The sequence below is a fragment of the Agelaius tricolor genome, unplaced genomic scaffold, assembly GCF_023055355.1.
Source record: "Agelaius tricolor isolate 1412-34295 unplaced genomic scaffold, bAgeTri1.0.p SCAF_16, whole genome shotgun sequence".
NCBI lineage: Eukaryota > Metazoa > Chordata > Aves > Passeriformes > Icteridae > Agelaius > Agelaius tricolor.
Window position 1 is genome coordinate 14766784 of NW_027269276.1, and position 26983 is coordinate 14793766.

At 38.7% G+C, this 26983-nt stretch overlaps 1 protein-coding gene across 9 annotated transcripts in view; it reads left to right on the top strand.

The window, feature by feature from the left end:
• Nucleotides 1–26983, top strand: part of TJP1 (tight junction protein 1) — a 159863-nt gene that overhangs the window by 7599 nt on the left and 125281 nt on the right. For all 9 annotated transcript variants that reach the window (XM_071441677.1, XM_071441678.1, XM_071441676.1 and 6 more), the window contains one exon: nt 2148–2280. In XM_071441677.1, the coding sequence (XP_071297778.1) occupies nt 2148–2280 (133 nt within the window). The remainder of the gene's footprint in view (nt 1–2147; nt 2281–26983) is intronic.

Below are 26983 nucleotides of genomic sequence, written 5' to 3' on the forward strand. Positions count from 1 at the left end.
ACATTTGTGGGTAAGGCCCTAAAAAATGGCTTGAAATGTTATCCAAAATAAGGAAAAGCCCAGTGTAGCTTACAGCTGTTTAACTTTTCTATTAAGTATAAGGAGGAAGTCCAACGTGCCAAGAATTTAATTCATCAGAGGTGCATTTGAAGATTAATTAACCCAAGTTATAAGTAATGGAGTAGACAGCCCTCAAAGATTCCCTGTAGACAGAATAAACAGAGCCTCTGACAGCAGGGGAACAATTGATCTCTCTGAGGGCTCCAGCATCTGCATCTGCCACGGACACAGAGTGTGCTCAGTTAGGTACTCGAGCAGAGATGTTTGGAGCACTTTGTTACAGAAGAGACAGTCACACAATAGCAATGTGCTGCCATTGTAAATGTCACTGTCTGTGCCACAAGACAGAGACTGAGCAGTTGTCTTTCTTTGGAAATCTCTCTGGTAATTCTTGAAGACATTTTAGCAGGGAATCCATGGCGTTCTTGAAGTTTCTGCTGTGCGCACAAATATGTTACTGTAGTAGGCAGGCATGGTTCTCAGAATTCAATCCATGTATGATTAGACAAAAAATTCCAGTGCAGTCTCAGCAGGAGTTTCGTATTGTAATTAAGATATATGGATAGCACAGTAATGTTTTCAGGTAGAAACTTGCAGTTTAAAGTTGGCAATAAAATAACCCAAGGGGAAAAACCATCTAAACCAAATTTCTATGTTATCAAGAGAACTTAGAGCAAGCTGTTTGTATATGTGTCTGTGTGCATGTGTAAAAACACCCAAAATCTGAAAACAAAATAGTGATTTGGTAGTTACAGTGATTCAACAAAAAAAAAAAAAAAAAGAAGGGCTTTATCTTTTTAAACTGAATAAGAGATTTGAAAGGATTTGCTTTAATTTTCAAGTTTGAATATTGTAATTTCTTCTCCCTAGCTGTCCCATGGCCATGTTGTCGTGACCATGACATTGTGTAGACCTGGAAGTCTTGCTAATCAAACAAGAGTATTCAGCATGTGGTTACTGTATTTTGTATTGGGAATTTGGTATTTTGATATGGCCCACTATGCAATGTCCTGTTTTGGTGATGCATATGTTTAACACATCTCCACCATTCTTTCTTTTTTGCACAAACATTTATGTACGTACAAAAGCCATTAATTCTAAGTTAAAGAATGTAAAAAACATCCTAAGGTGTTTTTTTTTGTGAGAGGAATCTTTATGGTTCTTGGGAGAAATACTGAACTACTGTCCAAAGACTATGGAAATGCAAAAAAATACATATTACTTCTTGTTAAAGCTGGTTTTTGAAATCTTCTATGGCTGCAGTTGAGAAATAAGATAAGTGTAAATATGGGCATGAAGACTTCAGGTTTTTACATAATTCTTGGTGAGTGTATTTCTGGAATGGAGTTTCCCTTAAGTGCCAGTGTGACTAGGGACTATTTTGTATTTAAAATATTAACGGCACAAATCCTAGTACACTTAGTTAATTGTTAACTTAGTTCTGCTTATTAGTGATTTCCACCAAGCTCACTGAAATATGGATTGCTTCCTCCAAATATTTTAGTTATGGACTCCCCTTAGGACTATGTGTAGATGACAATATGATGAAAGGCCTTGTCAAGTGTAGTTGCTTAATATATTACCCCTATAACTTTAACAGATGCTATTAACGTCATTATTGTTGGTTGTTACTCATTGCTAGAATAGCTGAAGCACCATCAGCACTCAAACTGGAAAAGGTCAAAAGCCAAATACTGCCAGGCTCCTGGTGACTTAACTGACAGCCATCAATGTGTGTCACAGGACTTGGGTTTCTACTGAAGAAACAAAGAAAAATGGTACTTTTAAATTTTCAGAAGTAAAATATATTTTTATACAATGTGTCCTTTTTTTCTGATTCTACACACTTTTGTACAAAAAAGATCAGAATGTTTTTGACAAAATCTGCAAGCAGTGTGGTCTTGATAGGAGCTAGACTTCTACATACTTGTGGTCTTATTTTGGCACTTAGTGATTGAAAACTGTCATTTGGAATGACATTTCTTGTATGTATAGCATGGTGATGTGTTTTCCTTTGTACATTTTTTACTTTAAGCAAATAAAAGAATGTATTCTTTGTCTGATATGTGGCTCTCTTTGTTTGGCAGGGTAACTCCATCTTCTGAAAATCCCAATGGTGCTACCTGTAGTGTAAGTCAGGGAAAGCCCTCTTTAAGAAGAATAAAAGGGAGAATACACAGAAGCAAAAGTCTTGATAGCATTGATTTCTGTGAATTCACTGTAAGTACTATATCTTTTACATTTATCTTATATGAAGTTAAGAGAATCTTATTAATGAAGCAGTTTGCTTCTTGCATTGGGTTTACCTGTTTGTCAGATTAGCAAAGGTATTGTACTTCATGTTTTAATTGCCTTGCTACACTGCCAGATATTATGAGCAGTGATGTCACTTACATGATTGCTGATTTACAACTACATTCTTGTTATTCAGCAACCACAAGACAGAAATTTCTATGTCTAATTTTAAAATTTTTTCCTCTGTAAGATTAAGAAATTGACTTGCAAATGGAGTAAATATTAAAAACTAAGTATTATTTCAAATTTTATTTTTATATTGAGATTTTGGAAATTGTGTTTAAAGTCAAGCATGACTTTTTACTAAATGCAAAAAACTATTTAATTGCATATGGCTAATATAATGCTAGAAAAGGAAATAGATTTTTCTAAAAGATGTGTATGCTTATAGGACTTGAAAGCTGCCATCACAGGTGATAGGTTACTTCAATTAGGCAGTCTTTGCTTAGGGGGCAGATGTGTTTGTGGTACAGTTTCAAAAACTTCAATGTGATCATGGTAAAGAACCATGACAACCTCCCAACTAACTGGGGGGAATTTGGTCAAAACAAATTATTTCCTGATAAGCTAAAATAATTTACTCTTTAAGTATTTAAACAATATCAAAGAATATGTTGAATTATAAATTGGTTATGAAATATGAGGATAAAAGAGCTAAAAAATATGTGCTGTCTTTAAAATGCAGAAATCAATAGTGATGTGAAGATATTGTGTGGCATTGCATGGTGCTAGAAACAATATCACTAAAATATTCAGATGGGATTTGGGGAACGTCTTGAAGGCATAACAGTGGTTTGAGTGTGTTGTCTTTCAGTGGGATGTTTTTCACAGATGGTGCCAATAGCATAATTGGTATTTTTTTCCTCAGGACAGCTTTGTTTCTAATTGCGAAGTCTCACAGCGCTATCTTTGGGACAAAGAGCTTGTTGTTTGCTGTTCAAGGAAGTAATGAAGTTCCTGGGAAGGATTTGGGATGTAGTGTGTGGTGCCCAGATAGTTCTGGGTCTGGCCAGTCCCCCCTGCCCTGGCTGGGAGGGTGAGGGAGCTGTGCTGGCTCATTCCAGCTGCCCTTGGTGTCTCTGTGCTCGCTGTTATCACAGCACCGATCCCGCTGTAATCATTGCTCTGCTGAAGGTTACAAATTCCCCTAGGGAGCAAAATTTCCTTCTGCTATATGGGTCTTCATCTGTGTGGTCCTATTAAGGAGTTTTATCTAAATCTATCTCTACTCTTGGGGCCTTCAAAGAAAAAGAGATTATAGCCAACGGTAAAAGGAATTTCTTGCATGCCATAGAACTTTTGCAAAGAGATTTGAGACAGAAAATAATGGGCACGTCTGTATCTATGGCATACAGTGTGCAGAGTGTGTCATGGGTAAATTCATACATTAATAGCTAAGTATTGATAATTGTGATCAGTGAGGGAAGTTCACTTTTTCTGAGGTCCCGTGTTAAAGGATGACACAGATTTAAATAACTAAGCACACAAATCAGAGTTAAAAATATGGATTTTCTTGCTGCTACATGATTTAGAATCATACTGAAATATTTCTTGATATTGTATAATTGCGGTTTTATTTTTCTCAAATTGTGATTAAAAATAGATCTAAAGAAGTAATTGAATAAATTACTATGCCTAAGTCTTTCAAGAGTGCTCTCAGAGCAGAACATTTTTCATGTTAAGAGTCTTCATCTAGTTAAACACTCAGGCACTGGCAGACAGAAAACAATTAAAAATAAAAATCAAAACACAAAGGAGCTTTTAAAAATGTTCTCCTTACAACTATTTTATTATGCAGTATATTCATTTTATGCACAGTGAAGTTGAAAAGTTTTGTATTTAAATATGTGGATAACTTATATGCTGACAGCATCCAGTGAACTGTTGGTTTCATTCATCATCTAACGAGAATGAGATCCATTAATAATTCTGAATGTTGCTGGATTTCACTTTAAAATAAGTAATGTCAACGTAAATCCTAAACTAATCTTTTTTGGAAACCTTTTGTTTAAAGGTTTCCCTCAGCAAATTCTTACTGATGACAAATCCTAACAGCAGAAAGACGTAAAAAATAACTTATGCTTTCTTTTCTTGAAGTGAATAGATGTGTCCCCAGTGGGGAAGTTCTGCATTTCAATGCAGTATGCTCATACAAAAATTCAATACGTGAAAATGCTGTATTTACTACGTGACTGTGACTTCACCTGAAGCTGGGGACAAGTTGTGGGAGCTGCATTAAACTGGGAGGCTCATTAAAAAATAGGTTTATTCTTTGCAAGGGAGGGAATAACCAGTGAAGAGCCTTTTGCATGTGTAAAATTTCAGCATGGGACTACCATGGGTGCTTTCAGAGGGCTGTCTGGGCAAGGTGATGCTGCCAAGTCTGTTGTTTACTGCAGTTAGTAACATACGAGGTTTGTGCTGTTTATGGCTTTTGGTCACACCTGTGGCTCTTTGTATGGGTGATCTACCCAAGAGTGCAGGAGAGCTCCTTGCCTGTGGAGCCTCAGTGGCTGATGCCCTGCTGCTGTTGCAAGCCTCAGGGATGGGTGTCCCTGCTCAAGGCCAGGCTGGATGGGGTTCTGGGCAACCTGATCTAGTGGATGGCATCCCTGCCCACTGTGAGGGGTGGGAACTAGGTGACCTTAAAGGTCCTTTCGAAACCAAGCCATTCTGTGGTTTGGGTGAGACTGTCAAAGCACACAGTTCCCACCTGGTGCATACCTGCATTAACATCCCATAGCTGCCTCACCTGTATTAAGCTCACAACATCCTTCCAGAAGGCATAAGTTCTTCCTGATTACAAGTGGTGAGAATCTGCAGGATTGCTGACAAAATCTCAATTTTATTTCTTAGTGATACCTCTGCTGTCTTAAGTGGATGATACTGGGGTTTGTAAGTGATGCCTCCTTTTACTGTTTTGCTAAGGCAGCAAGTGAGAAGATAAAGTGATGAAATTATGTTAAGCCACAGAGTGATAGCACAGCAACTCCCTTAAAATGTGTATCCATTTTCAACTTCTTGCACCTTTTTTTCTTTTCTTTATCCTCTCCATGTATTAGCAGTACCACTTAGTCAGATTAGCACCTACTCACCCAAACGAAGTAAAATCTGTTTTATTGCCCTTCAGTTCTTCTTTAAAGGAGTATCACCCTACTATGCTCTGCCAGATATTAGCCCTTGAAAAACTCAGTTTTAGTGGTATGTGTAAAAAAATAAGCCTCTATTTTATGTTGAATATTGGCAAATGGTTATTTTCAACCCAGAAATGTTGCAGAACTCCTAGTCTACATGGTGGAAAAAGGAAGAAAAGATAAAGAAAAGCATTATCAGCTCTTGGGACATATGTGGATTACCTATTTCCTTGTAGATTGAGCTTGTTGTACTAATGTTCCATTACATCCATATTTTAACCTTTGTTACTCTGAACCAAACCCTGGCTTTGTACAAGCTACCCCCGACAGCAGTTGCACTTCTGAGCCCAATTCATTGACAGGGTTTTTGTTGTACTAGGCATTGTGCAAACATGAAATGTTTACTCTCAAGGACCTTACAATCCATTTCTAATAATAGGTAAGATGTGGCTAAACTTTGATTCTTTAGCTGCATCTGGCTCTGAAGCTGTTCAAGTGCTGCACTGATGCTAGGGCTTCTGAAGGTCACGGTGGGATGCAGGTGCATTTTGGGACTGCCCTGCTTGATAGAGCCCTGGGAGTTGTTCTCCTCTCTGGTGTGGAGCTGCCTTGGGAGGCTGTGTGACAGCTCAGAGGTGTTTGAATGGATCTCGTGGTTTGGTTGCTGCCTGTGTGACAGAATTTGTGCAGGTCTCATAGCACTACAAACACTGACCACCCCTACCATGTGAGGATGCAGAGAAACTGTTCCCGTCTTTTCCTTTTAGTCAGTGCTGATGTTTTCTGGGTATGACCAAAAGGGAGACTTTGAAAGCTTTTATTAAGAGCTCATATAATTAATTTTATGTCTAAGATACTTTTTAGTTTTGTAACTCTTTCATTGGACTTGAGAAATTAGTGAGATCAGCACCTTGAAAAGTGTATTTTTAAAGGAATACAGATTTAGGCCTTTCCTGCTAAAAGCAGCCCTTTGGACAAAGGAGCTTGTCTTGGAAATCAGAGCACTGCAGTTATTTCCAATGTGAGCAAGTCCAGTGCAGGAGGCAGCTGGTGCTAGCCTGCTCTCACTAAACATGCACACAGCTAGGTTCAGTTCACCTGCAGCTGGAGAAAGCAGAAAATCTCCAGTGTACTTCCATTTGCACTGGAGTTGAAATCCAAGGAATAATTTTGCAAAATGTTATACCAACGCCGGTTTCTTTTCCTCACTTTTTCATTCCTTTCCAGTAATTCCTTTTTCAGGTGCATTGTTTTGTCTCTTCTTGCCATATACTGCCAATGAGGTGATGTTGACTAGAATTGCTGTGCACTAATGCTTTGGAGGTTCCTGATGTCAGCATGTTAGGCACAAAAGTAACACGGTAGGGTAGGAGATTACCGAAAAGAGGAGAAAAGGAAGACAGCTAAGTACAAAGAGCAGTCTGAATAAAGCACTGTGGAATGCATGACAAAATGGAAGAGGCAACAAAGGAAGAGATAATCAGAAAGTGAGATGTAGCTAATGTGCTGTTGCCTTCCTTAGATGGGGAGCACACATGTTCACCTAGAACAGTAATTTTTAGTGCACTGTAGTAAGTGTTGAACGGGGTGGGGGTGATACCTTGAAAAATTTCTTGCAGAGGAGCTGCAGAAGCTCGGTGTTTGTGTGTGCTTGCCTGCTCTCATTAGCGGGATGGAGCGATTGACCTCGCATGCTCTGTGGGGGCGTGTGCCCGGCATGTTCTGTGTGCAGGGAGGTGCGTGAGCGCCCAGCCCCGCGAGCAGCTCCCACAGCGGCTGTGGCCTTGTGCTGGTGCTGCCCTTTCACCTGCTTTATCATTTCTAATGAAGTTTCAAGGCTCTTTAGAGGCTTTAGTGATTAACTTTAATGGATGTTTGTGATGACATCCTTATTTCACTTCCCCAGTCTCCTTGGCAGATTTTTATAGCATACAGCAGGCTTAGAATCTGTTGTTGGTGATGTCCTTACCAGTGTTTTGGGTAACTGTTGCTGTGAGTAGCCCCATTCCCCCAGTGAAAAAATGTAGTGATCAAAACATAATACTGCACTATATTGGTTAACTTGTCATGGAACATATTGCTGAGCAAGGCAGTCTAGTCTGTAATGAAGCAGAGATTTATTGCCGTTTTTTATTTAATTTCATCTATTGCAAACTCATCTTCCCATTGAATCATCTTACAAATGACTTCTGAGGTGGTAGATATTATTCAGTAATTTGATTTTTGTTTTCTTTTTTAAAATAAAATTCTTCAGGTTTTATATTTCCATTTATCTTGATTTTCCTGCTGAGTATTTTAATTTGAATATGTGTCTGTAAAACTTATAAAATGAGAAATGAATAATATCACAAATGGAATGTATCAGACTCAATTTCTTAGGATGGAGAGATAAGAGTGCTCATGTTCTTTAAAAAGTCCTGCAGGTATTTTGGTCATCTCTGTAGATGTGGAAGGAAGAACTCATTAGCACAGCTGGAGTCTTGTGGATGCCCTTAATTTGTTACTGTTCAGAGAAGTGTGGTTGTTATGCAGCTGTTTCTGAGATGTAAATCCTCTCTGGTAGCTTAGCCTTGCTTCACAATATTGTTGTTGTACTGTAACCCATTTATTATAATAATTTAATCTATTGATGGTGTATGAACACAATACAGACTTTATACAGTTTCAGCCTGTTTATTTTACCTAAGATAGTCTAAATAATGAAAAAAAAGGAATATTTAAGCAGTTTACACATTTTACAGTTAATGAAATGAAAATACTTTGTCTTACATGTGCATTTTTATTGGTCAAGTATATAGAAAAACCTAGAAATATACATATTACTTGTTTTAATATATATAGTTAATAGTTTTAAATACAGAGGAGAAAGAGTTTAATTTGAACAAGTGTGGAAATATAATACTGATGGAAAGAGGGGAAAAAAACTGGAGGCTTTTGATCCAAGATTACAATTCTTCTGGGAAAGAGTATATTTTCAGCATTGTTTATTCTGTCATCTTGCTTTTTATTTAAAAACAAATCCAAAGTTTTATGTAAGAGCTATTCTAAATGTCAAGGCAAATTATTAAGTCTCAAGCATAATACTAGGTGAAGCTTATACAGCCTTAAGATTAACCTAAGGAAGTTAACCATAAATGAACAAGTAATTTAATTTGCTAAATTCTGAATTGTGATTGACCTTGATTTGTGTTTCTGAATTGATTCAGACTGATTGATTTACGTTTCTCAACAAATTCAGTGTTCCAGTTCAAGTCTACCAAGGATGTTAACTGATGACTGTGTTTACATTTAATTTAAATTAGAAATATATTTCTGAGTGAACGTTTTGGGTTATTTTTATTTCTTCTCAGAATGGCACTGTGAATTTGGGCAGATGGAGCTGTACTGAAATACTCTTTGGCATTTGTTAGGGTAATACCTGCTTGATTACTCCACCACCATTATACTTGGCGGATGATTGTGACTTGTCAGGTCCATCATCTCTTAAAATGTCAAAAGATATGTAGGCCATGGTGTATTTTGTCTTTAGGTTACATAATATCAGCTCCTCTTTGTGTGGTGGTGTGGGATGCTATTGTCATTTAGTCTCAGTATCAGTGCCCACCTGCCAGTGAGCTGCAGCCAGCCCCAAGCACAATGAGGGTCCAACTGTTTGTCCTTCAGCTAGCCCAGAGATGGAGGGGAGCAGAGAGGTGATTTAGAATGACCACTATCTCTGCTTTTCAGATACTTCTGAGCTCCTCTGAATGTCTCAATTTCTGAGCCGAACTCTGTATGGAGCCACACGATGATCAGTGTTGTATTAAAGCAAATTGATGGGATGACTCAGGGAAAAGAGTAACTCTGATATAAATGTAAGCTTCTCTAGGTCAATGCTAAAGTAACTTTTTTTTTTCTGAAAAATCAAGGTTTCTTATTGTAGATTAGATACCTTAATGTTTTGTTAGGCATTAGATACTTGGATAATAAATAATTGTTTCTGTCTGTAAGAATTTTATGTGAGTGACTCTAAACTGGCTTTGAGTTTAAGTGCGTTTATCTTTCATGCCAAAAATTCTTCCCAGATTTATTTCTGGAGTAGAAGTTAAGATTATATTGCTCAATCTATTTTCATGTTATTGATAGATTTTATTTGTTTGACCTTTCTCTACTGTTGTGCTCAAAAAGAGGCAGACTTGTTATATATGAGAAAGCAAAGACTGCAACAATTTCTATTGCAGGCTCTCAGCCTTGTGCTTAAAAATAGCAAATAACAGAAGTGTCAGTATGAGTGGCTTTTCAAATATATCACTAGAATGTATATGCTAGTAGCATGTCTGTTTTAATATTTTTATTAGCTTGCTGGAGGTTTGTTCGGTTTAGGTTTGCTGGATGTTTGGGTTTTTTTGGGTTTTGCTAATTTTTTGCCTCACCAGAACGGTTTCCTCTTGGAAACTAGAGTTTGGGTGATTAATTCTAATGGCTTTTAAAATTTGATTTTTATTATGAAACAAAATATGTTGTTTTTGTTTGCAAAAGCTGCTTGGAACCTTCTGTCATTAAATACTTGTCTATGTGTGGGCACCACTGGCATGTCTACAAAGATATAATAATTTCATGGAAATAATAATGATCCTATAATGCAGGTACAGTCAGTGTCAGCATGAAGTCTTTGGTGGGGACAGAAATTTTTCTTGCTGCTTTTTCTACCAAAAGAAATTGAAATGTTTCCTTTGACCTTCAGACACCTACTTTCTCAGAAGTAACTGAGAAACTGAGTAAATGTTACTGTCTCAGAAACGTTCCTTGATCCACGCCCCGCAATACCACAGAAGGTTAAGGATGGAATATTAATATTCCACCTGCACTCAGAACTTGTTTGTGCACTGAAATGAACAGAAAAACATTTTCTTCCTGAAACAGGAGAATTGATCTACATGAAAAACCAGAGTATCTTCATAATTTATGCACAAAGACAATAGCCACAGTTATAATTAAGGCCTTCGGGTTTTTGAGAGATTTTAAGCGTCAAGGCTTTCACTCAGTGGCCATCCCTCAAAGTGCCCATCCGTTGGTACTCTCAGCAAGCAGGATTTCAGTCAGACGGGCCAGCTTGGTGTGGAGGTACTTCTGGAGCATTCCAGAGGAGCAGGTACTGAGGCATGTGGAAGTGATGCAGACAGAGTGTCTGCAAGGGTTGCAGTAATTCTCTGCTTTGTTTCGATAAGCCCGAAGATGTACTTGGGCCAAGTGCTGATGGTGCTGAGGGTGGGCTGGGCAAGGTTTTGAAATACATTTGGCCTCCTTTTGAATTATTTTTTTTTCTTTCAAGTTTTAAGCTTTTCAAGTTACAATAGAAGAAATAATAATCAAAGTATTCCATAGCTATTACTCAGATACTCCAGTAAGGATAGCTACTGGAACATTTCAAAGTAGGATTTCAAAGCACTGGGTTATATTTCTTTCCTTACACTTTGGAAGAAGATCTTTCTTAGTTACACAAAGGGTTGAGAAGGTAGTGTGAGTGCCTAAGCAGCTGCAGAATTGCTCTTTTTAAAATGAGCCATGCTCAAGTTTATCTGTCACTATCCAGACGCTGATGTGCATATCTGTCTATATAAATCATATAAACATAAATATACATGTGTCATATGTACACACATGCATGCACTTTGCATTTAATACAGAAGGTACTGCTGGTTAGGGTCACTCTTGGTCAGCATGATCTCTACATAAATTTTTAGATTCTTGTTGACAAAACTCTGCCTGTCACATTGTACCATCTCTGCCAGTAGCAAACATCTCCAAGGGCAGGGCCTGACCCTACACAGGCAGCCCTTCAACAACAGTTGTAAAATGTCACCGTCACCCTGTCAAGGTCTGCCTTTACCAACTTTTTTCCCTCTGCTCTCTGGAAGTCCCAGTGGGTGTTCAGGAACGTGTCATTTATCACTCAAGTAAAATATGGCTTTTTTGGAATATTCTTCAGCCTCCCAAAGAATTCTCCATCTTGCCCTTTTCCCATCTTTGTTGTCCAAATGGCTGGGGAGTGTGCCCAGGCAGGGGACAAAGGAATTTGTCTTCAGCAGATGGTTTATTTTAAGAGGATGTGCCAGTACTAATGTAGAAGAACTGACAGGATACTCTCAGCAGTAAAAAAAAAAAAAATTGAAATATGGGCTGTAGCATAAGGTTTTGCTGCAGTCACTGGAAAAATATTAACTGAAAATGTTGTTAAAATAATGGAAACATAATTGTACGCATCGAAAGTTGAAAATGAAGTGCATTGCACCCAACACCCAAGTCTTCAACCTAAATGCAGAATAAAATAAAAAAAGATTGATTATGAGCACCTTGGAATTCAGACTGCATGAATTTGCAAAAATGCCATAGCAAACTTCTAGGAGAACATTGGGTTTTTTTTAATCCAAAGAAATTTATTTTTGAAGTCTGGGGCTGTGAATGGAAAACAAATTGTTTATAAGCTGTGCTTAGACTGAAAAAAGGGTTAGACTGCATTAATGGAATAGGGCAGTTAGCGTGGGCTGGCTCATCGCTCTTGCAGCAATAGAGACACTTTCAGTTTGCAGAGATTCTGGTTTCTTTTGGCACAGATGTCCTTTTTGTCCTCTGGCACAGTTTTCCTTGATTTTTCAAAGAAATATTGGATGTTTGTTACTCGTCTATATCTAAGAAGAGCAGCTTGCTTCTCCCTCTGGTATAATATGCCTCTGCTTATTGCTCTGCAGTATTCTGTGAGGGAGCATACAGGACTGGATAACCTCTACAGAGCAGCTGCCTTTGGATATTTGGCACTGTTATTAGCAATATACTATTGGGATCACAGGCTCCTGTAATAAATTTAGCAATCTTGGCTGTACTATCATTATACTTATCTAGAACCCCTCAGAGCTAGAGAATTTGAAAAGTACATATCCTATTCTCACTGTGGTGAGTACCACTGCATGAATAGAAAGGAAGCAAATATTAGTGTTTGTATTTTTATGAAGGTTCAACATTTAACTTCTGGTATCTACTGACATCAGCAGCTGTATAATGTGTTACCTTTCATTGCCCTTGAGGACAGCCCAGAGAGAGGGGACCTAAAGGTTGGTAATGACAAAGAAGGGGAAAAACTAGCAGGGAGAAGATCTGCTCTTGGAGCTGCTCAGATGTTCAGAAACCAGAAAGTGCTTTCTCAGCCTGCTTGGAAAATAAGTTAGGAGTATACAGTACTCAAGTCTGAGCAATAGGCTTTTCAGTGAGGTTTCTTGCAGTTCTTCAGATAAAGGAAAAATACTGGAGTCACATACTAGAGTGTGTGAATAGAGAATGTTCAACATTCAGCTACAAACACAATTCTTGTTTTGCCCCTCTCAGGAAGGCAGTGTGCCTTATAAAATTATTATAACATATTAATTATTTACTTGACTCTGATAATGTAGAATAATATGATTGCCAGTCAAAGCTGCACACTGAAGTTGGATGCTGCCTGAGTGCTCAGGCAGCACTTCAGCTGGCCTTTGTTAGGCCTGTTTTTATATATGGACTGTTAAACACAGCTTTGTGAAATCATGATTCATTTACTGTAACGAGATAGAGATGTGAGCTCCAAGATGAAGACTCTCAACAGCTGCTAGAAAGCATTTCACAATTTATAATTGGATATGTGGTCTATATTATTTCATTCTTAAACAAGTGATCCCTGTGAAACTTGGTTGGCCAAATTAACCAAGTTTGCCTTTCTTGGTAATCTACTAATGCTTGCATAACCAGAGAACTACATGGCTTTTCCTCTCTCTACCTTCAAGGTAAGGCAGGGATGGCCTAAATCAGATGTTTTCATATTGCACCATTTAACTAAAAGCTGTTTCCAGTAACTGGATGCAGTATTTCCTCTACTTTCACTCACAGTAGTTTTGGGCAATATAACACAATAGCACTGGATCCCTGGATGGTTGATTGCTACAGAATCCAGTACTCACCGGGCAGTAACAGCCCTGGGATGCAAGCACACAGAACTGGCCTGCCTTCATTTCTCCACTTCATAGCAATTCTTGTGCATGTTCACAGCCCAGCTAGAGCGAGTTCAGACACGTGCCCAGAAATGTGATGAATTAATCTGAAAGTTCTGCAGCCAATACTTTATAATCTCATATTTGCATTATTAATAGCTGCTGTATCTGCTTCATGGATTCAGATCTGCTGCTGTGCATTCTGTGAGGGCATTTTAGGGCTTTAAGATGAGCCCATGAAGAAATACAATTTAGGATGGAAAACAGACAATTTTTAAGAACAAGTGCAAAACCAGGAAGATAATGGATGAGTCAGGAGGATTTGTTGGACTTGATCCCAGCCACCTAAAATTTCCTGACAGGAGCTTCATTTTTTCTTCTACCACTGCAAACTTTTCTGTTTAAGATGGTACTTAGAATGGTGCCTGCACTCTGTGGAGTGCTCATAGAAGTGATAAGGCACAATTTGCAGTGTTATGCATCTTCTGCTGATACTGTCTTGTTGAAATGTACCTCTGTGGGCAGCAGCTGCAAGTGCAAAGCGTCAGGCAAAGTATTATGAGTGACCCTTCCAGCATAAATCTTTCTAATAGACTTTCTGATTCTGCTGATAATCTAGGATTTTCTGTATGAGATTGTGTTCTTTCAACACCATACCTTCAAAAAGCATCTGTAATAAATTGGTGGGGCTACCACCAGTGTGGGCTTGGCATGAGGCATTAGGTGTCCTTGATTAGATTATTCTTCATGACTTCTAGTGAGACCAGCTGAAGATCTGCAGTTATATTTTGTCCCTTAATGATCTTCCAGGGCTTACAGTGGCTTTTACACTAATGTTGGCACAGTTTGTCTTCTCTTGTTTTATCTTCAGCTTTTGTGGTGATTATTATTCATATTACAGTAGTAGTTAGAGCACTGTTCATCTGAGTCCTACTGGATCAGATGAGCTACAAACACAGAAGAAAACTCAGTTCTCTACTTATCAAATATGTTAAAATGTGTTAAAAAGTCACTGGTACAGATGTATCAAATGGAATTAAAAAGGTAAAGATGGTTTATCACCACAGTGATAGTGCCCCTAAACCTCAAGGCATTGCATAGAACTCTTAAATCTTTTCCTCTTCTACTGTTTCACTTTGGTACACTAAATATTCAGAAGACTGGGGAGAATTTGCCCTGAAATCAGTTTTTGTCAGGATCTGTGGTTTCTCTGGTGTTAAAACAGACACCCCTACTGCCTCTTCTGTGGCTGCTCTAATTAAAAGTGAAGTGGATGTTCGGCATCCCAGCAATGGGGAAGCCCTTGTATAAGGATATTAGAAGGGACTTTGTTGAAAAGAGGTATTGTTGGCAGACCAGAATCAATGAGCAGGATAAATATGGCATTGAACAAAGAAAATATGCTGGAGGGGAGCACGTGGAAGGAAATTCAACCAGTGTGTTTTCACCCAAAGGACATTGTCTGGAATGTTTGTTTAAAGGTCAAATGTTCTTAGTAGAAATATCATTGAGTAAACACCTCAAGTGAAATAAACTACATTTGAGAGGAGGAGGATTGAGGTGTAGATATTTTTAAAAATATTTGCCCTTTGAAGGGAAAAAAATCAGAGAATATCAGTTGTCATAATTGTGCTTATGGTTCATAATGTGATATTAGAGGATAAAGCAATATGTTTTTTGACTATTTTGGGAATCCCAAGTGTCAGAAAACACTCTGTTCGCTTGTAATGGTGCAGGGAAAGCAGAAGTTTCAGCAGAACATATGAAAATAAGTGACTTTCTCTTTGATGCAGCTGCTTCTCTTTCCTTGAGTGCAGAGAACTGTTTTCAGACTGTTCCTTGCTGTCAAGGAAAAAGATGAGAAGAATGAGTCCCATTAATTGTTAGTTTTTAAGCTCCCTGACTAGTGAATGAGTCTGATCTTGATAGTGCTTTAGGATGACACCTAATTAAAGATAATTGCATCGGAACATAACCTGTGGAGATGCTCAAAATTAATAAGAATTGTCATCCTAGCAACTGTTGTTATTAGATATACTTATGGAGCTGGGAGTGTAAGAAATTATTCTTCTAAAAGAAAACTTTCTGGGACCTTTCTGATTGAAGAGTTGCTAAGGAGCACAGAGGAAAGTACCAGTATGAGTGTTGGAATTCTACCACATTGAGAGAAATGTGATATGTAAATTAACTTGTAGGCTAAACTCAGAAGTGGTTCCTTGCTGCTTACAACTAGAGGCCTGAAGAAATAAAAAAAATTGAGAACCTCTGGTCTAGTCAAAATTTCTCTGTGTGCCATCTTTGATGCAGATAAATTAGATAATTTCTAATTTTAACTATACAATGTACAAAAATGATAAAATGAATGCAGAGCTGCATGCCTAATTGAAGGGTCTTTGAATCAAATGGGTTGGAATGGATCAAAATCTTCCTTGCAGTTGACACAATGCATTTTCACGGTCATTTTGGAAAAACACCAGTAGGGTGCATAGTTGGGCTTCACAGTGATACGGTGTTGCCATTTGCTGTAGTTTTACTCCAAACTTTGTGATGGAATGTGGTGTGGGTTTTTTAAGTTGTTCTTCCTGAGGAAAGTTTTCATTGATCTTTCTTCCCTTGTAGCTGTGGGAACAGCTTTAGAACTTGGTTATAGTATATACCAAAAGCTCAAATGATAAAGGACAAAGAAAGTGTCAGACCTGAAAAAAATATGAAAGAAACTCAAGTGCTCGGCCCTTATGCCTTTTAAGTCACTTATGACTCACAGTTTTGACTGACCGAACTTGGCAGCATTTGTGGTATTTTGGGTATATTTGTGGAAGCCCACAATAGTGGGTTTTGTCATCCTTTGTATTCAATAATTCAACACAGATTTTAGTCTTTTTAAATTGTTGGAGTCCTTTGAGATCTTTTCAGGAGTGAGAGTTAGCTTTGAATTACTTGAAAAGTATTATTAAATAGATTATGTAAAGAAAGTGTGATCTCCTTTGGAGGTTTTCTATCCTTTAATAAGGGGCAGAAAGCCTGGGAGCAGGGCCAGGAGTAAGAAGTTGGCAGGGACTGTGCCTCCTATAGAAAAGGGAAGGGAATTTGGAGTCTAAACCTGAGCAGACAGAGAGGTGGAGGAGAATAAGCCAAAAGCAGGGTATGCAGCTTTGAGGAGCAGGGGCAGAAGCAGTGGGAAGCAAGGCATGCTGTCAGCAGCCATTTGACCAAAGCAGACTGTACCTTCTCCTGCACAGCTGGAGCCAGCCTGCATGAGGTCTGAGCTGCAGCTCCTGCCCTTGTCCTGTCCTCGGGGACAGCTCTCTGCAGAGCTGTGTCCCACATCCTCCTCTGCCCCTCGCTGGCACCACCCTCAGCTGCCAGCCCTGGTGCTGCAGGGCACAGGGGCACAAACCCACAGCTGCCAGCCCTGGTGCTGCAGGAGCCTGTTGGGCACAGGGGCACCCACCCGCAGCTGCCAGCCCTGGTGCTGCAGGGCACAGGGGCACAAACCCACAGCTGCCAGCCCTGGTGCTGCAGGGCACAGGGGCACCCACCCACAGCTGCCAGCCCTGGTGCTGCAGGAGCCTGTTGGGCACAGGGGCACAAACCACAGCTGCCAGCCCTGGTGCTGCAGGGCACAGGGGCACCCACCCACAGCTGCCAGCCCTGGTGCTGCAGGGCACAGGGGCACAAACCCACCCAGAGCTGCCAGCCCTGGTGCTGCAGGAGCCTGTTGGGCACAGGGGCACAAACCCACAGCTGCCAGCCCTGGTGCTGCAGGAGCCTGTTGGGCACAGGGGCACCCAAACAGAGCTGCCAGCCCTGGTGCTGCAGGAGCCTGTTGGGCACAGGGGCACCCACAGCTGCCAGCCCTGGTGCTGCAGGAGCCTGTTGCACCCCTGGCACTCACCCTGTGCCCTGCTCAGGGCCCTTATGTAACAGGGCTGGCAGCAATGAAGGGTTTCAGCCTGGTTTGGAGGGAGGAAGGCTCTTCTAATCTGGCTGCTAGGAGGAGTCAGCAGAAAAAACTATGGATGCTCAAGATTTTAAGTGTTTAGTATGAGGGTGCAAAGCTTGGCAGGGTCCAAGTACTGAACCCCAATAAATGGCGGTTTTATTAAATTAAATTGCAGAAATTAAATGTTTGACAAAGATCTTCAAGAAATTATTCTGATGCTCAAAGAAAGGAGCACCATCTAAACCTGCTTTCCATTCTTTGATTAAACTACTTAAAATGCAATAAGGTATATTAGAATAAAGTATATTAGGTGTATTTGAATAGGGTATATTAGTCTTTAAAGAAGGTATTAAAGTACTATGCAGTAATACTGTCTTATGTCAAAGATTCTTTATGAAATTGAATTATGTCAAATAAAAAACTTCAGTCTTTTTTTAGCCTCTCAGAGCGCAGTTCACAATTTGAACAGTAGTGTTGAAAGGATGTTATAGACAAAGTAGTATAAAGTGGGGTAGATTGCTTCTCAGAGTTGTGTATGTTTTATACAAAAACCAGGCACTGATATTTGGCTAAAGCTCTTTGAATATTGGCAGAACAGTACCACAAGTAATAGAGCTGCAGTACTTTCAGGTGCAGAAGGTGATTTGTCCTGAACCAGTCTTTTAATACAAAGGTAAGAGACTTTAAATACAATGAACAATTTTCTTCTTTTTGATTTTTTCTTTTTGTTTTATTCTATAAATATGTTGGATCAATTTTGAGTAAGCAGTTGCTTTGTGTCCCATAGGGACAGTTCTCTGGCCTGCTCACTTGCACTTTGCTTAGCTGTGATTTTCAGTAAGTATAATTAATCAAACTAATGAACTTACAAAATAAGTAAGTAATGTTATATTGTAATCCAGCCCTCTTGACTTTGCTTTTTTGAACTTTTTGGATGTTTCAAAAGGCATGTAGGAAAATCCTGTAACTGCTTTTGGGGAGCCACCCCAAGTGTCCTTCTGTCCTTCTAGGAACCAGCAGTGTCACAGTCTGTGAGGGTCATGCCAAGCAGGTTACAGAGCACATCATGTCCACGGTTGCTTTTGCAGCAGTCAGGACACACCCTGTGCTGATACAGGAGTGGTGCAATGTGGTTTATACTCTCCTTTCTTCTCTTCCTTCCTTTCTTTTAACCATTCCATGTTTCCGTACTAATCTTGTTACACTTTTAGTGACAAGAGAAACCTCAGAGCTTGTGATAATTCCTTCACAGTGCAGCTTTGACCACCCCATATTTTCACATTCTGTGTAGCTCAATGTAGAAGGGATGCAAAGGGTGTTGCCACCTCAGTTTGAATGCAAGGAAGAAATGGATTTTTAAGCAGGTAAAGCAGCTAGAATTGATGAGACAAACAGTGATACCACAGATGAGACATACAGCTGATACCACTGTAACTTTGCAGACATATATGCCTGTGTAACAAATTAAACAAGGTGTCTCTCACAAATGTAGGTTAATGCTGAACCCTATTATAAAGTTTCTGAAGAGAATGGTTTACCACAAATGAATGGATATGTGCTTGATAGGAAATGATTGTATCACAAACAATTTACTCACAGAAAAGTAGGGTCAGAGAAGCTAATATAATTTTTTTAGTACATGGTCTAGCATTTTTACTTGAAATGTAGGGATATTTCCATGGGAAAGCCTATTGGAGTTTCCTTAGTAAGGGCTTTTCTCCCATTCTCCAAATCTTGTGCTAATTAGCCTCCTACCTGCTTTTTCCTGATGCCAGTTCTGACTGTCTCACACCACGTTCAGTGCTTGAATCCCCTTCCTTCTGTCTTGTGCTGGCTGGAATCCATCTCTCTGCATGGTAAATATGTTAATTAATTTTCTCATACACTGGACTGAGATATAAACTTTTTTTCTTTAATCACACATACTGATAGCATAGTTTCTTACAGAATACATGTACTTTCATATATATCCTGCAATTTCAAATATATGCTTCTCCCTAATTCCTAGAAGCTGAAAGTATCAGTCAGCCAGAAATGCATCCTACAGTTGTCTATCTCTGGTTGCATTTCTGCTTCCCCTGTCCCCTTTCAATGCATTGAAAATGTGCAGGGAGGGCAGTGCTACCATGGCAGTGATCAGTGGGACCTTGTTGTGAGGCAGAGCTGTTCTGCTGCAGAGTACATTGCAGTACAGAGGAGTAGATGGAATTTGTACCATTTGTGCAGAATTGTGCATTTGGGTTGCATTGGCTGTGTGATGCATCATTAGCAGATGACCAGTTTGTCCCTAAGGAAAGCCCCAGTCTCTCCCAGCTATTAAGTGCTCTATTTATGTAGTCTTGATGTCACTGAGGGTAGCAAATGATAACACAGAGAGATTACAGTGGTGCAGCTTCCTGGCTGCGGGAACGGCGAGATCCAGATGCTGGAGATGTTTCAAGTAAGCAGGGCTAGGAAAATATTTCCCCTGAATAACTCTGTGTTGCTCTTATTTCAGAAGAAATTAGGTTAGGCCTTAATCCAAAGTTTTAACATCTTTTTCAAAACTGTTGACAGTGCTTGTATATTCTAGAAATGTATACACACAGGGGAGGTGAAGTTTCTGCCCTGAACACTTCACTGGCAATGAATTCCATAGTTCAAACATCAAGAATTAAAAAGTCTTGTTCTTTTTATGATATTTTTAAACTGGCTTTAGGATGTTCAGATATTTATTTTTTAAATCTTCTTTCTGGTTATCTGAGACAAAAATGTAATCTCTGTCCATTGTAAAAACATACCAGTTTGCTCAGTTGCAATCCTTTTCTTACTTAGAAGAGATTTTTCTATGCAATTTTGTATCTTTCCTCTGCAGTTCCCTTTTTAGAAGCAATGACTCATAAACATAGAGTTGAGGTGAAGACCTATTATTTATTCCTTGAGGAAATTATAGTGTTTGCAGTGCTAATCTTCATTCAGTTCCCTGACTATCTTAACACTTTGTTACCTTTTTTTGGTACAGTGATCAGATGTTTCTGCTGAGCTTTCTGCCATTAAATCAATGGTCACAAAATTTTCTGATTTGACAGAATTAATTTACAACTGTCATGCTAAAACTTTGCTTTATTTGGATTTTTGAACATTAAATTTTATTTGCTTTTATGTTGCCTATTTAGTTTGATTGTTTAGGATTTTTAAAGCCTTCTTGGCACTTTTTGGTTATGAGCTGACAGTTGTTTTATGTCACCTGCCTATATTTTTTTTTCTACAGACTATTATTCCTAGGAGATTCAGCCAGAATTATGGAGCAATTCATTGCCATAGTAAAAATAAACTCTTTATTTTTTATTCTTCACTTTATATCCAGATTTTGACTCAATATGACTATTCTATATTGGGCCAAAATATGCCTTCCCCATTAAGGGTGAGTTTTGAACAAGAGATCTAAAACATTTCTATGCTACCTTAACACAAGAGAATAATTCTGTGAAAAGCACAGGTTTCATAAAATTTTATTATTGTGGCTAGCCTCAATTTTTTTATGTTTTAAAGAACTTTATTGTATATTTATTCGATATGCCACAACAAAACATATTGTAATGTTTCTTATTTCCTAGCAAACAGCAAACCTGTAACCCTGTGCGTGCTTTTTACAAGCCTAGGGACATCCAGAACAAAGTGAGGCATCTTGCTCAGTGAGGACCTTTCACCATCCATTGGCTTTATTTCTGCTGCTGTGCCACTCCCTTCCTTGCTTTAATAGAAAGGAAGCTGCTTATAATAATATAAATTAAGAATGAAATAAAAAAATACCAAACATTAGTTGAGTGTAAATCCTTTAGTTCAATTTTGTCCATGCCTACTTCTAATCTTACTTGGCTATTTTTGTCTTTTTATTGCCACATAGTGTTCAGACCTCATTAGTGCTATCTTGCTTCACTTTTAATAGATTTTCTTTAAATTCATTAATACTCTAAATGAGATTGCTCTTTTCTGGTATCCAAGAGTCAGGAGGGAATGCTCAGAAGTGGATTGTTGCAATTTAAAAATTGGAGTAGTGCTCCCACCAGTGTCAGCTGGAATACTTGGTAATCACACCCTCCTGACAGATGGCAACAAAGGTGGCTGATGAAAAGATCTGACACAGAGGTTAGAGAGCAAAGAATTTGGCTTTTATGCATGCTCCCTTTTTTGTCATTGTCCTTTGGAATGTGCTTGTGTGGAGATTTGTTCTCGGGCATTTGCAGGAGGGCACCTGGCTGGGTATGGAATTTCCAGCTTGCCCAGGGTGTGCCGCGTCTGCAGGCACAGCTCAGCCTTTGGATTGGTGGGAGGTGTGGTACAGCCACAGCACAGGTTCTCCCTCTGAGCACCTTCACAGGTTTGCTGGTGCTTTAAGTCCATCTAGCTTGAAACCTCTGTTTATTCTGAATATATCTTTGGTACAATTAGGAGACTGATAGAAAGATGGTCAGTTATTGTTCGAAATGGCTGGACTACAGGAAATCCTTGAAACACCAGACAGTTTTAAAGACTCCTATTTTATTTGAGCTGGTTGGCTTTGCTTTCAGCAGCTTTTACAACGTGACAAGCAGCAGACAGTAGGATGGGAAAGTCCAAGGAATTTGGAGTCAAAAGCTGCTGACTTGCAGTTACCATTTACCAGCAGGAAGGGGCTTATCTCATTACTTGTCCCTTGAGATCTAACCCAGCCCACACACATACCAGAGTATTTAAATATGTATAGAAACTATTTTCAAACCCTTTTGAACCAAGTTTTCTTTCACCTCAGCTGGCTTCATTTCTGGGTCTTGGCCAATGGTTCCTGTGTTGAACTTGTAATTCCTTTATTAATGTTTCTTTAAGGAAAACTACAAAATCTGCTGACATAAGGAATTTTGTCAATTTTATGAGTAAATTGTCTTAAATGTCAAATTATGTTGTAGATAAATCATTTTTAGTATCAATTCAAGGCATAAGTTCACAGAGTATCCTGGAATGCAGCAGAATGCTGTATAGCATGAGTTGTGAAGAAACCTGTAGACTGTCTTTGAAAAAAATATTGAAACTGTCTCTTATTCTGAACTGTAGACCTGAGAGTGCTTTAAACAAAATCTAAAACTGTTAATAAAAGAAAACCAGTGACCTGGAACTATAAGTTGTGTAAATTCTATGACAAAATAATTCAGAGGAATTAATGAATATCCTCTGATATCAGGTACATTTCTAACTCTTTTACCTCTATAGAATCTAAGATTCCTGAAAACACTGGTGATTTCATGAAGTAGATGCACTTACCTTGGCTTTTGAACTGCCTATAGATTGAGAGTTATGCAACTGACTGATGAAATTAATTTGATGAATTCCTTCTTGTAGAGAGTGGAAGGTAATAAATCAGATTGGAAAAGAAGCATGCTCAGGGTTAAGCATGCAGGTAACTTATTGAAGGATGAGGTGCCATCACAGACTGAGTACCTTCTGAGCTGCAGTCTTTGTGTCAGGAGAAAAAATGTGTTCTTTTCTCACATGTGTTCTTGGATTCTCTTTGAAGCTTAGTAGATCTCGGATGTTTTGTGGAGAAGATGGATGTGTAACATCATATGGTGATGGGAGTATAATAGTTACATAATTAATCTTTCTACACTGATTATTATGTATTGCCAACATTTCCAACATTAAAGTTTGAGTATTTGGGTTTGTTATCTGTGTTTATCCAACACTCCATGGACACTGCAGAGGCATCTTGCTGGTACATTTAGAGAACAGAAAGGAAGGGAAGCTTTAAAAATAGTAGGATGGGAGCACAGCTGGGTTGGATGGTGACCAAGAAGCTGCTCAGTGACTCACTGTCACACTCTGGTTCCAGAGCAGCCACTTTCTGGGACAGCCACACTGCTGACCCTGTGACAGATCAGAGCTGACTGGAGCTGCTTCAGGACTATGTGGAGCTCAAGAGCCACACGTTGGCCCCTCTGGCATAGATTGCTCAAGTTTGTTATGTCTTATGGTTGTTGGATATGGTGTGTTAATCCCACTGCCTTAGTGGGGATTACAGCCTTTCCCTGTGATAGTCCCTGTGAAAGAGCACAGATGAGAATGAAATAAAAATACCTCGTGCTTTCCTGAAATCTCTTCCTGTGTTCCTTTGATTTTACAGCAAAACTTGTTTTCTGAAGTTCAATTCTTAGTAGGCACTGAACTTTTAATGATGAATACTAATTAACATGACTTTTTATGCAATTTGCTCCAAACCCATTTTTAAAATTAGTATTTCTTTTTTGTGCCTCTGATATTGACCTTTACTACTTTTATTTTATAGCATCTTACACCTGTCTTCTTTCTCTATAAGAGGGAAACCAGTGTGGAAGCCTGAGTCTTGCATTCCTTGTTCCTCCATATAGATCTTTGATTACATCACAGATTTTAGCATGTACAGAAGACACAAGCACTGTATACTTTTCTGACTGTGAATGCCTTTTTGCCTACTGCAATCACAATTGCCTCGTGTGCACTTTTTTAGTTGATGCTGATACTTACTGACCTTAATCTCTCTTCTGAAGAGAAATGCTGTCGAACCTTGTAATACTGTCAAAAAGCATGAAATTCAGAGAATCATATTAGTGACAGAAAAGTCCTGTTAGGTCATCCAGTCCATCTCTTGCCAGCACGAGCTTCTCCACAGGGATATTCTCTAATGCTCTGCCTACTTGAGAATGGTTTGTAGTTCTTCAGCTGGAAACCCTGAGACTGATCCACTGTACATATAATTATCCCATTGCAACATTTCTCCTCTGTATTTGCTTAAACTTTGACCTGCAGACCAGTCAGGTAAGAACTGACTGTTGATTCAGAGCATCTCTGTGTGTGTGTGGCTGTGGTGTATCATACCCAAAAGGCATGAATGAATACTGGCAAAGTGACAAAATATTACCAATGTCTAAAGGGACACATGACTGAGCAGACCAGCATCCTATTTCTGTACTGTCAGGCAGTTCTTGCCAAGAAGCTGAGTATCAGTGGCTCTGTGTTTTAGTTTAATACTATGGCAGCTGTCTTCTCAAGTACCTCAGTATTATATTGGGAAAATTCTGAGCTCAGCAGAGTCATAGATTTCTTTCAGGTTGCCTGATCTATAGAGTAGGATGTAAAGCTGTACTTCTCATGGTTGGAATCATTTGTGACACTGGAGGATCTTAAGTAAACAATTATGGACTGATATTACTGAAAAGCTGTCTAGCTCACAGTAGTTTCAACTGAGCTCTCTATATACATCCCAGAGTCTGTTTAGTTAAAATAAATAAAATACATACATTTTAGAAGTTGAGAGATGCCCAGGAGGAATACTGGCCCTAGGGCATAAGGCTGCTCCTCTGCCACCAACCACGATGAGCTGGGGCTGAGCTCTGGAACTTTTCATTTTAAGTGTTTATTTGTAATGGTTTACTTGAAGTAAAAAGTGATCACCAAGGAATAGCCTGTGACTCTGATAGAGGGTTTGGAGTTTGGAATGTTCTCTGGGGCAGTGAGGAGCAGTCTGTGGGACCTCTCTGGCAGATTTCTGGGCTGCACCCCATTTGTTATGTGTTTGGTGAGTAACCTGTGTGCTGAAACTGTACCAGCCAATACAGTCAGTGCCTTGAATTAGATGTATATAATTAAGCCTTAAAGAACTGTCTCTTCCAGTGTAGGAAAAAGCTCCAAAGGGACAGCTAAAGTATAATTTTCTTTTAGTGGTTTTATTTGACTACTTAGTAATATATAGGAAAACTAATGCTTTAAAAGCTTAAGATTCATGATGGAAGATAAAATGTGCCTCCTTTTATTGTGTTTGGTCTCAAGATGTACATTTTCCTGTTAAAAGAATTGCAAACTCTTAATTTTTTTATTATGTATTCTAAAAGTCAAAATAAAAAGCTCACAAACTTAAAAGCTAGTTTAATTCTGCCAAAGGAAAAAATAGCCTTAAAACATCTTTTTTCTCTCCAAACATCATCTGAGAAGACCATGTCTACCTCACGTGGCATCATCACAATAATCTTTTGATGAGAACTTCCTCTTATTAGGCCCTTCAGGACTGAATTGTTTGAGCTGCTGGACACTGATCAGTGCAGCTCATAAACACATTGTAAAAAAGTGATTCATACTGAAGGTAAATTGTGCATTCCTTGTAAGGAAATGCTGGAGCAGGGGCAACTATTGAAAATATGTCTTTTTGTAGATTGATGGCAAAATATATGTATACAGCCCTCTTGTGACTTGTGCTATGTGAAGTATCAATTCTGTGTTTATATCATTATGACAGGTTCTACTTACAAAATCCTTAACAAAATTGGTCTTTTGAAACTGAAATATAAATTTCTGTGTGGGCAAAAGTATCCTGACATGCAGAGTCAAAATAGGGATTGAGGCTAAGACAGAGCCTTTCAAATGTAAGCTGATATATCATAGCAAGTATGGAAATCAATGTCAATGCAGAAATCTGGATTTTCATGAAATATTAGTTTTATCTCTATCATTTTCATCAGCAGAAGAAAACAAAAGATTAAATGAAAAACTGTGCTTCAGTTTGAGCAGTTGCCATTGTTAGAGAAAATTTACTATTTTTCTTCCATCTAGGATTTGAATTTACTGCCCATGTGAAAAATGGTAAAATGGAATAAGGTTTTGAAAACACAAATCCTCAGTTTATTATGTACTCTTAAAACTTTGAGAGCAAAGTAGTTATTTGAAACTAAAATGTCATGTAATTTATGAAGTTAATGAAAGGTAAAACTTTCAACATTCCTGAAATTTTAATCCTTCTGTAGTGCATGTGATTTCATGTGATCTCTCACCCTCTGAGAAACTGCTTCATTATCTTGCATAACAGTTTGGCAGATCTCCATCTTTGCTCTGCTGAATAAAGGAATAGTGTTTCTACAGAAACAAGTTTTGAGAATTTACAAGATGGAGAAGGAGCTCCAGGTTTAAAATCCAGTTCCTAAATAACCACTTGTTAGAAGCCAAGTTTTTTACTGTAGTAATTTTGCTAATGTTATATGTTATACGCAATGTAATATTAGAGTAGGTTTTTTTTAAGCTGAATTTTACAAAAAAATTTTGCAAAATATTTAGCAGCTGTTGGCATTTCTAAAATAACAAGCTGTTTTCCTCTGTCTTTAGAATCAACTCATTTAATAATGATTTAATTGTATTTTGTAGCTTTCAATTAGTAACATCATTATAGTCTCTTTTATAACTTGTGCCAATATAAGCAGGATTAGGAGCAGATACCTGATATAAAAATTGTATTCTGTTGTAGAGTTGGCAGTTTCCTTTTTTTACTCAATGAAAGGTACTATTCACATTTCCATTCCCTGACTCTGTTTCTGCAGGTTCTGTTTCTTCTGTTTCTTCTCAGGTTCTGTGCCTGCAGGGCACGGGCAGGAGGTGGCACTGGGCTGTTGTCAGACTGAGGGGTCTGACCACCTCTGTTGTGTGCAAAGGCCTGAAGCCTCCCCTGGCACTGGAAATTTAGAAACACCCTGTGGAAAATCCCAGGGGGTCACAACAGACACAATTTCTATTCAGTTGCTAAT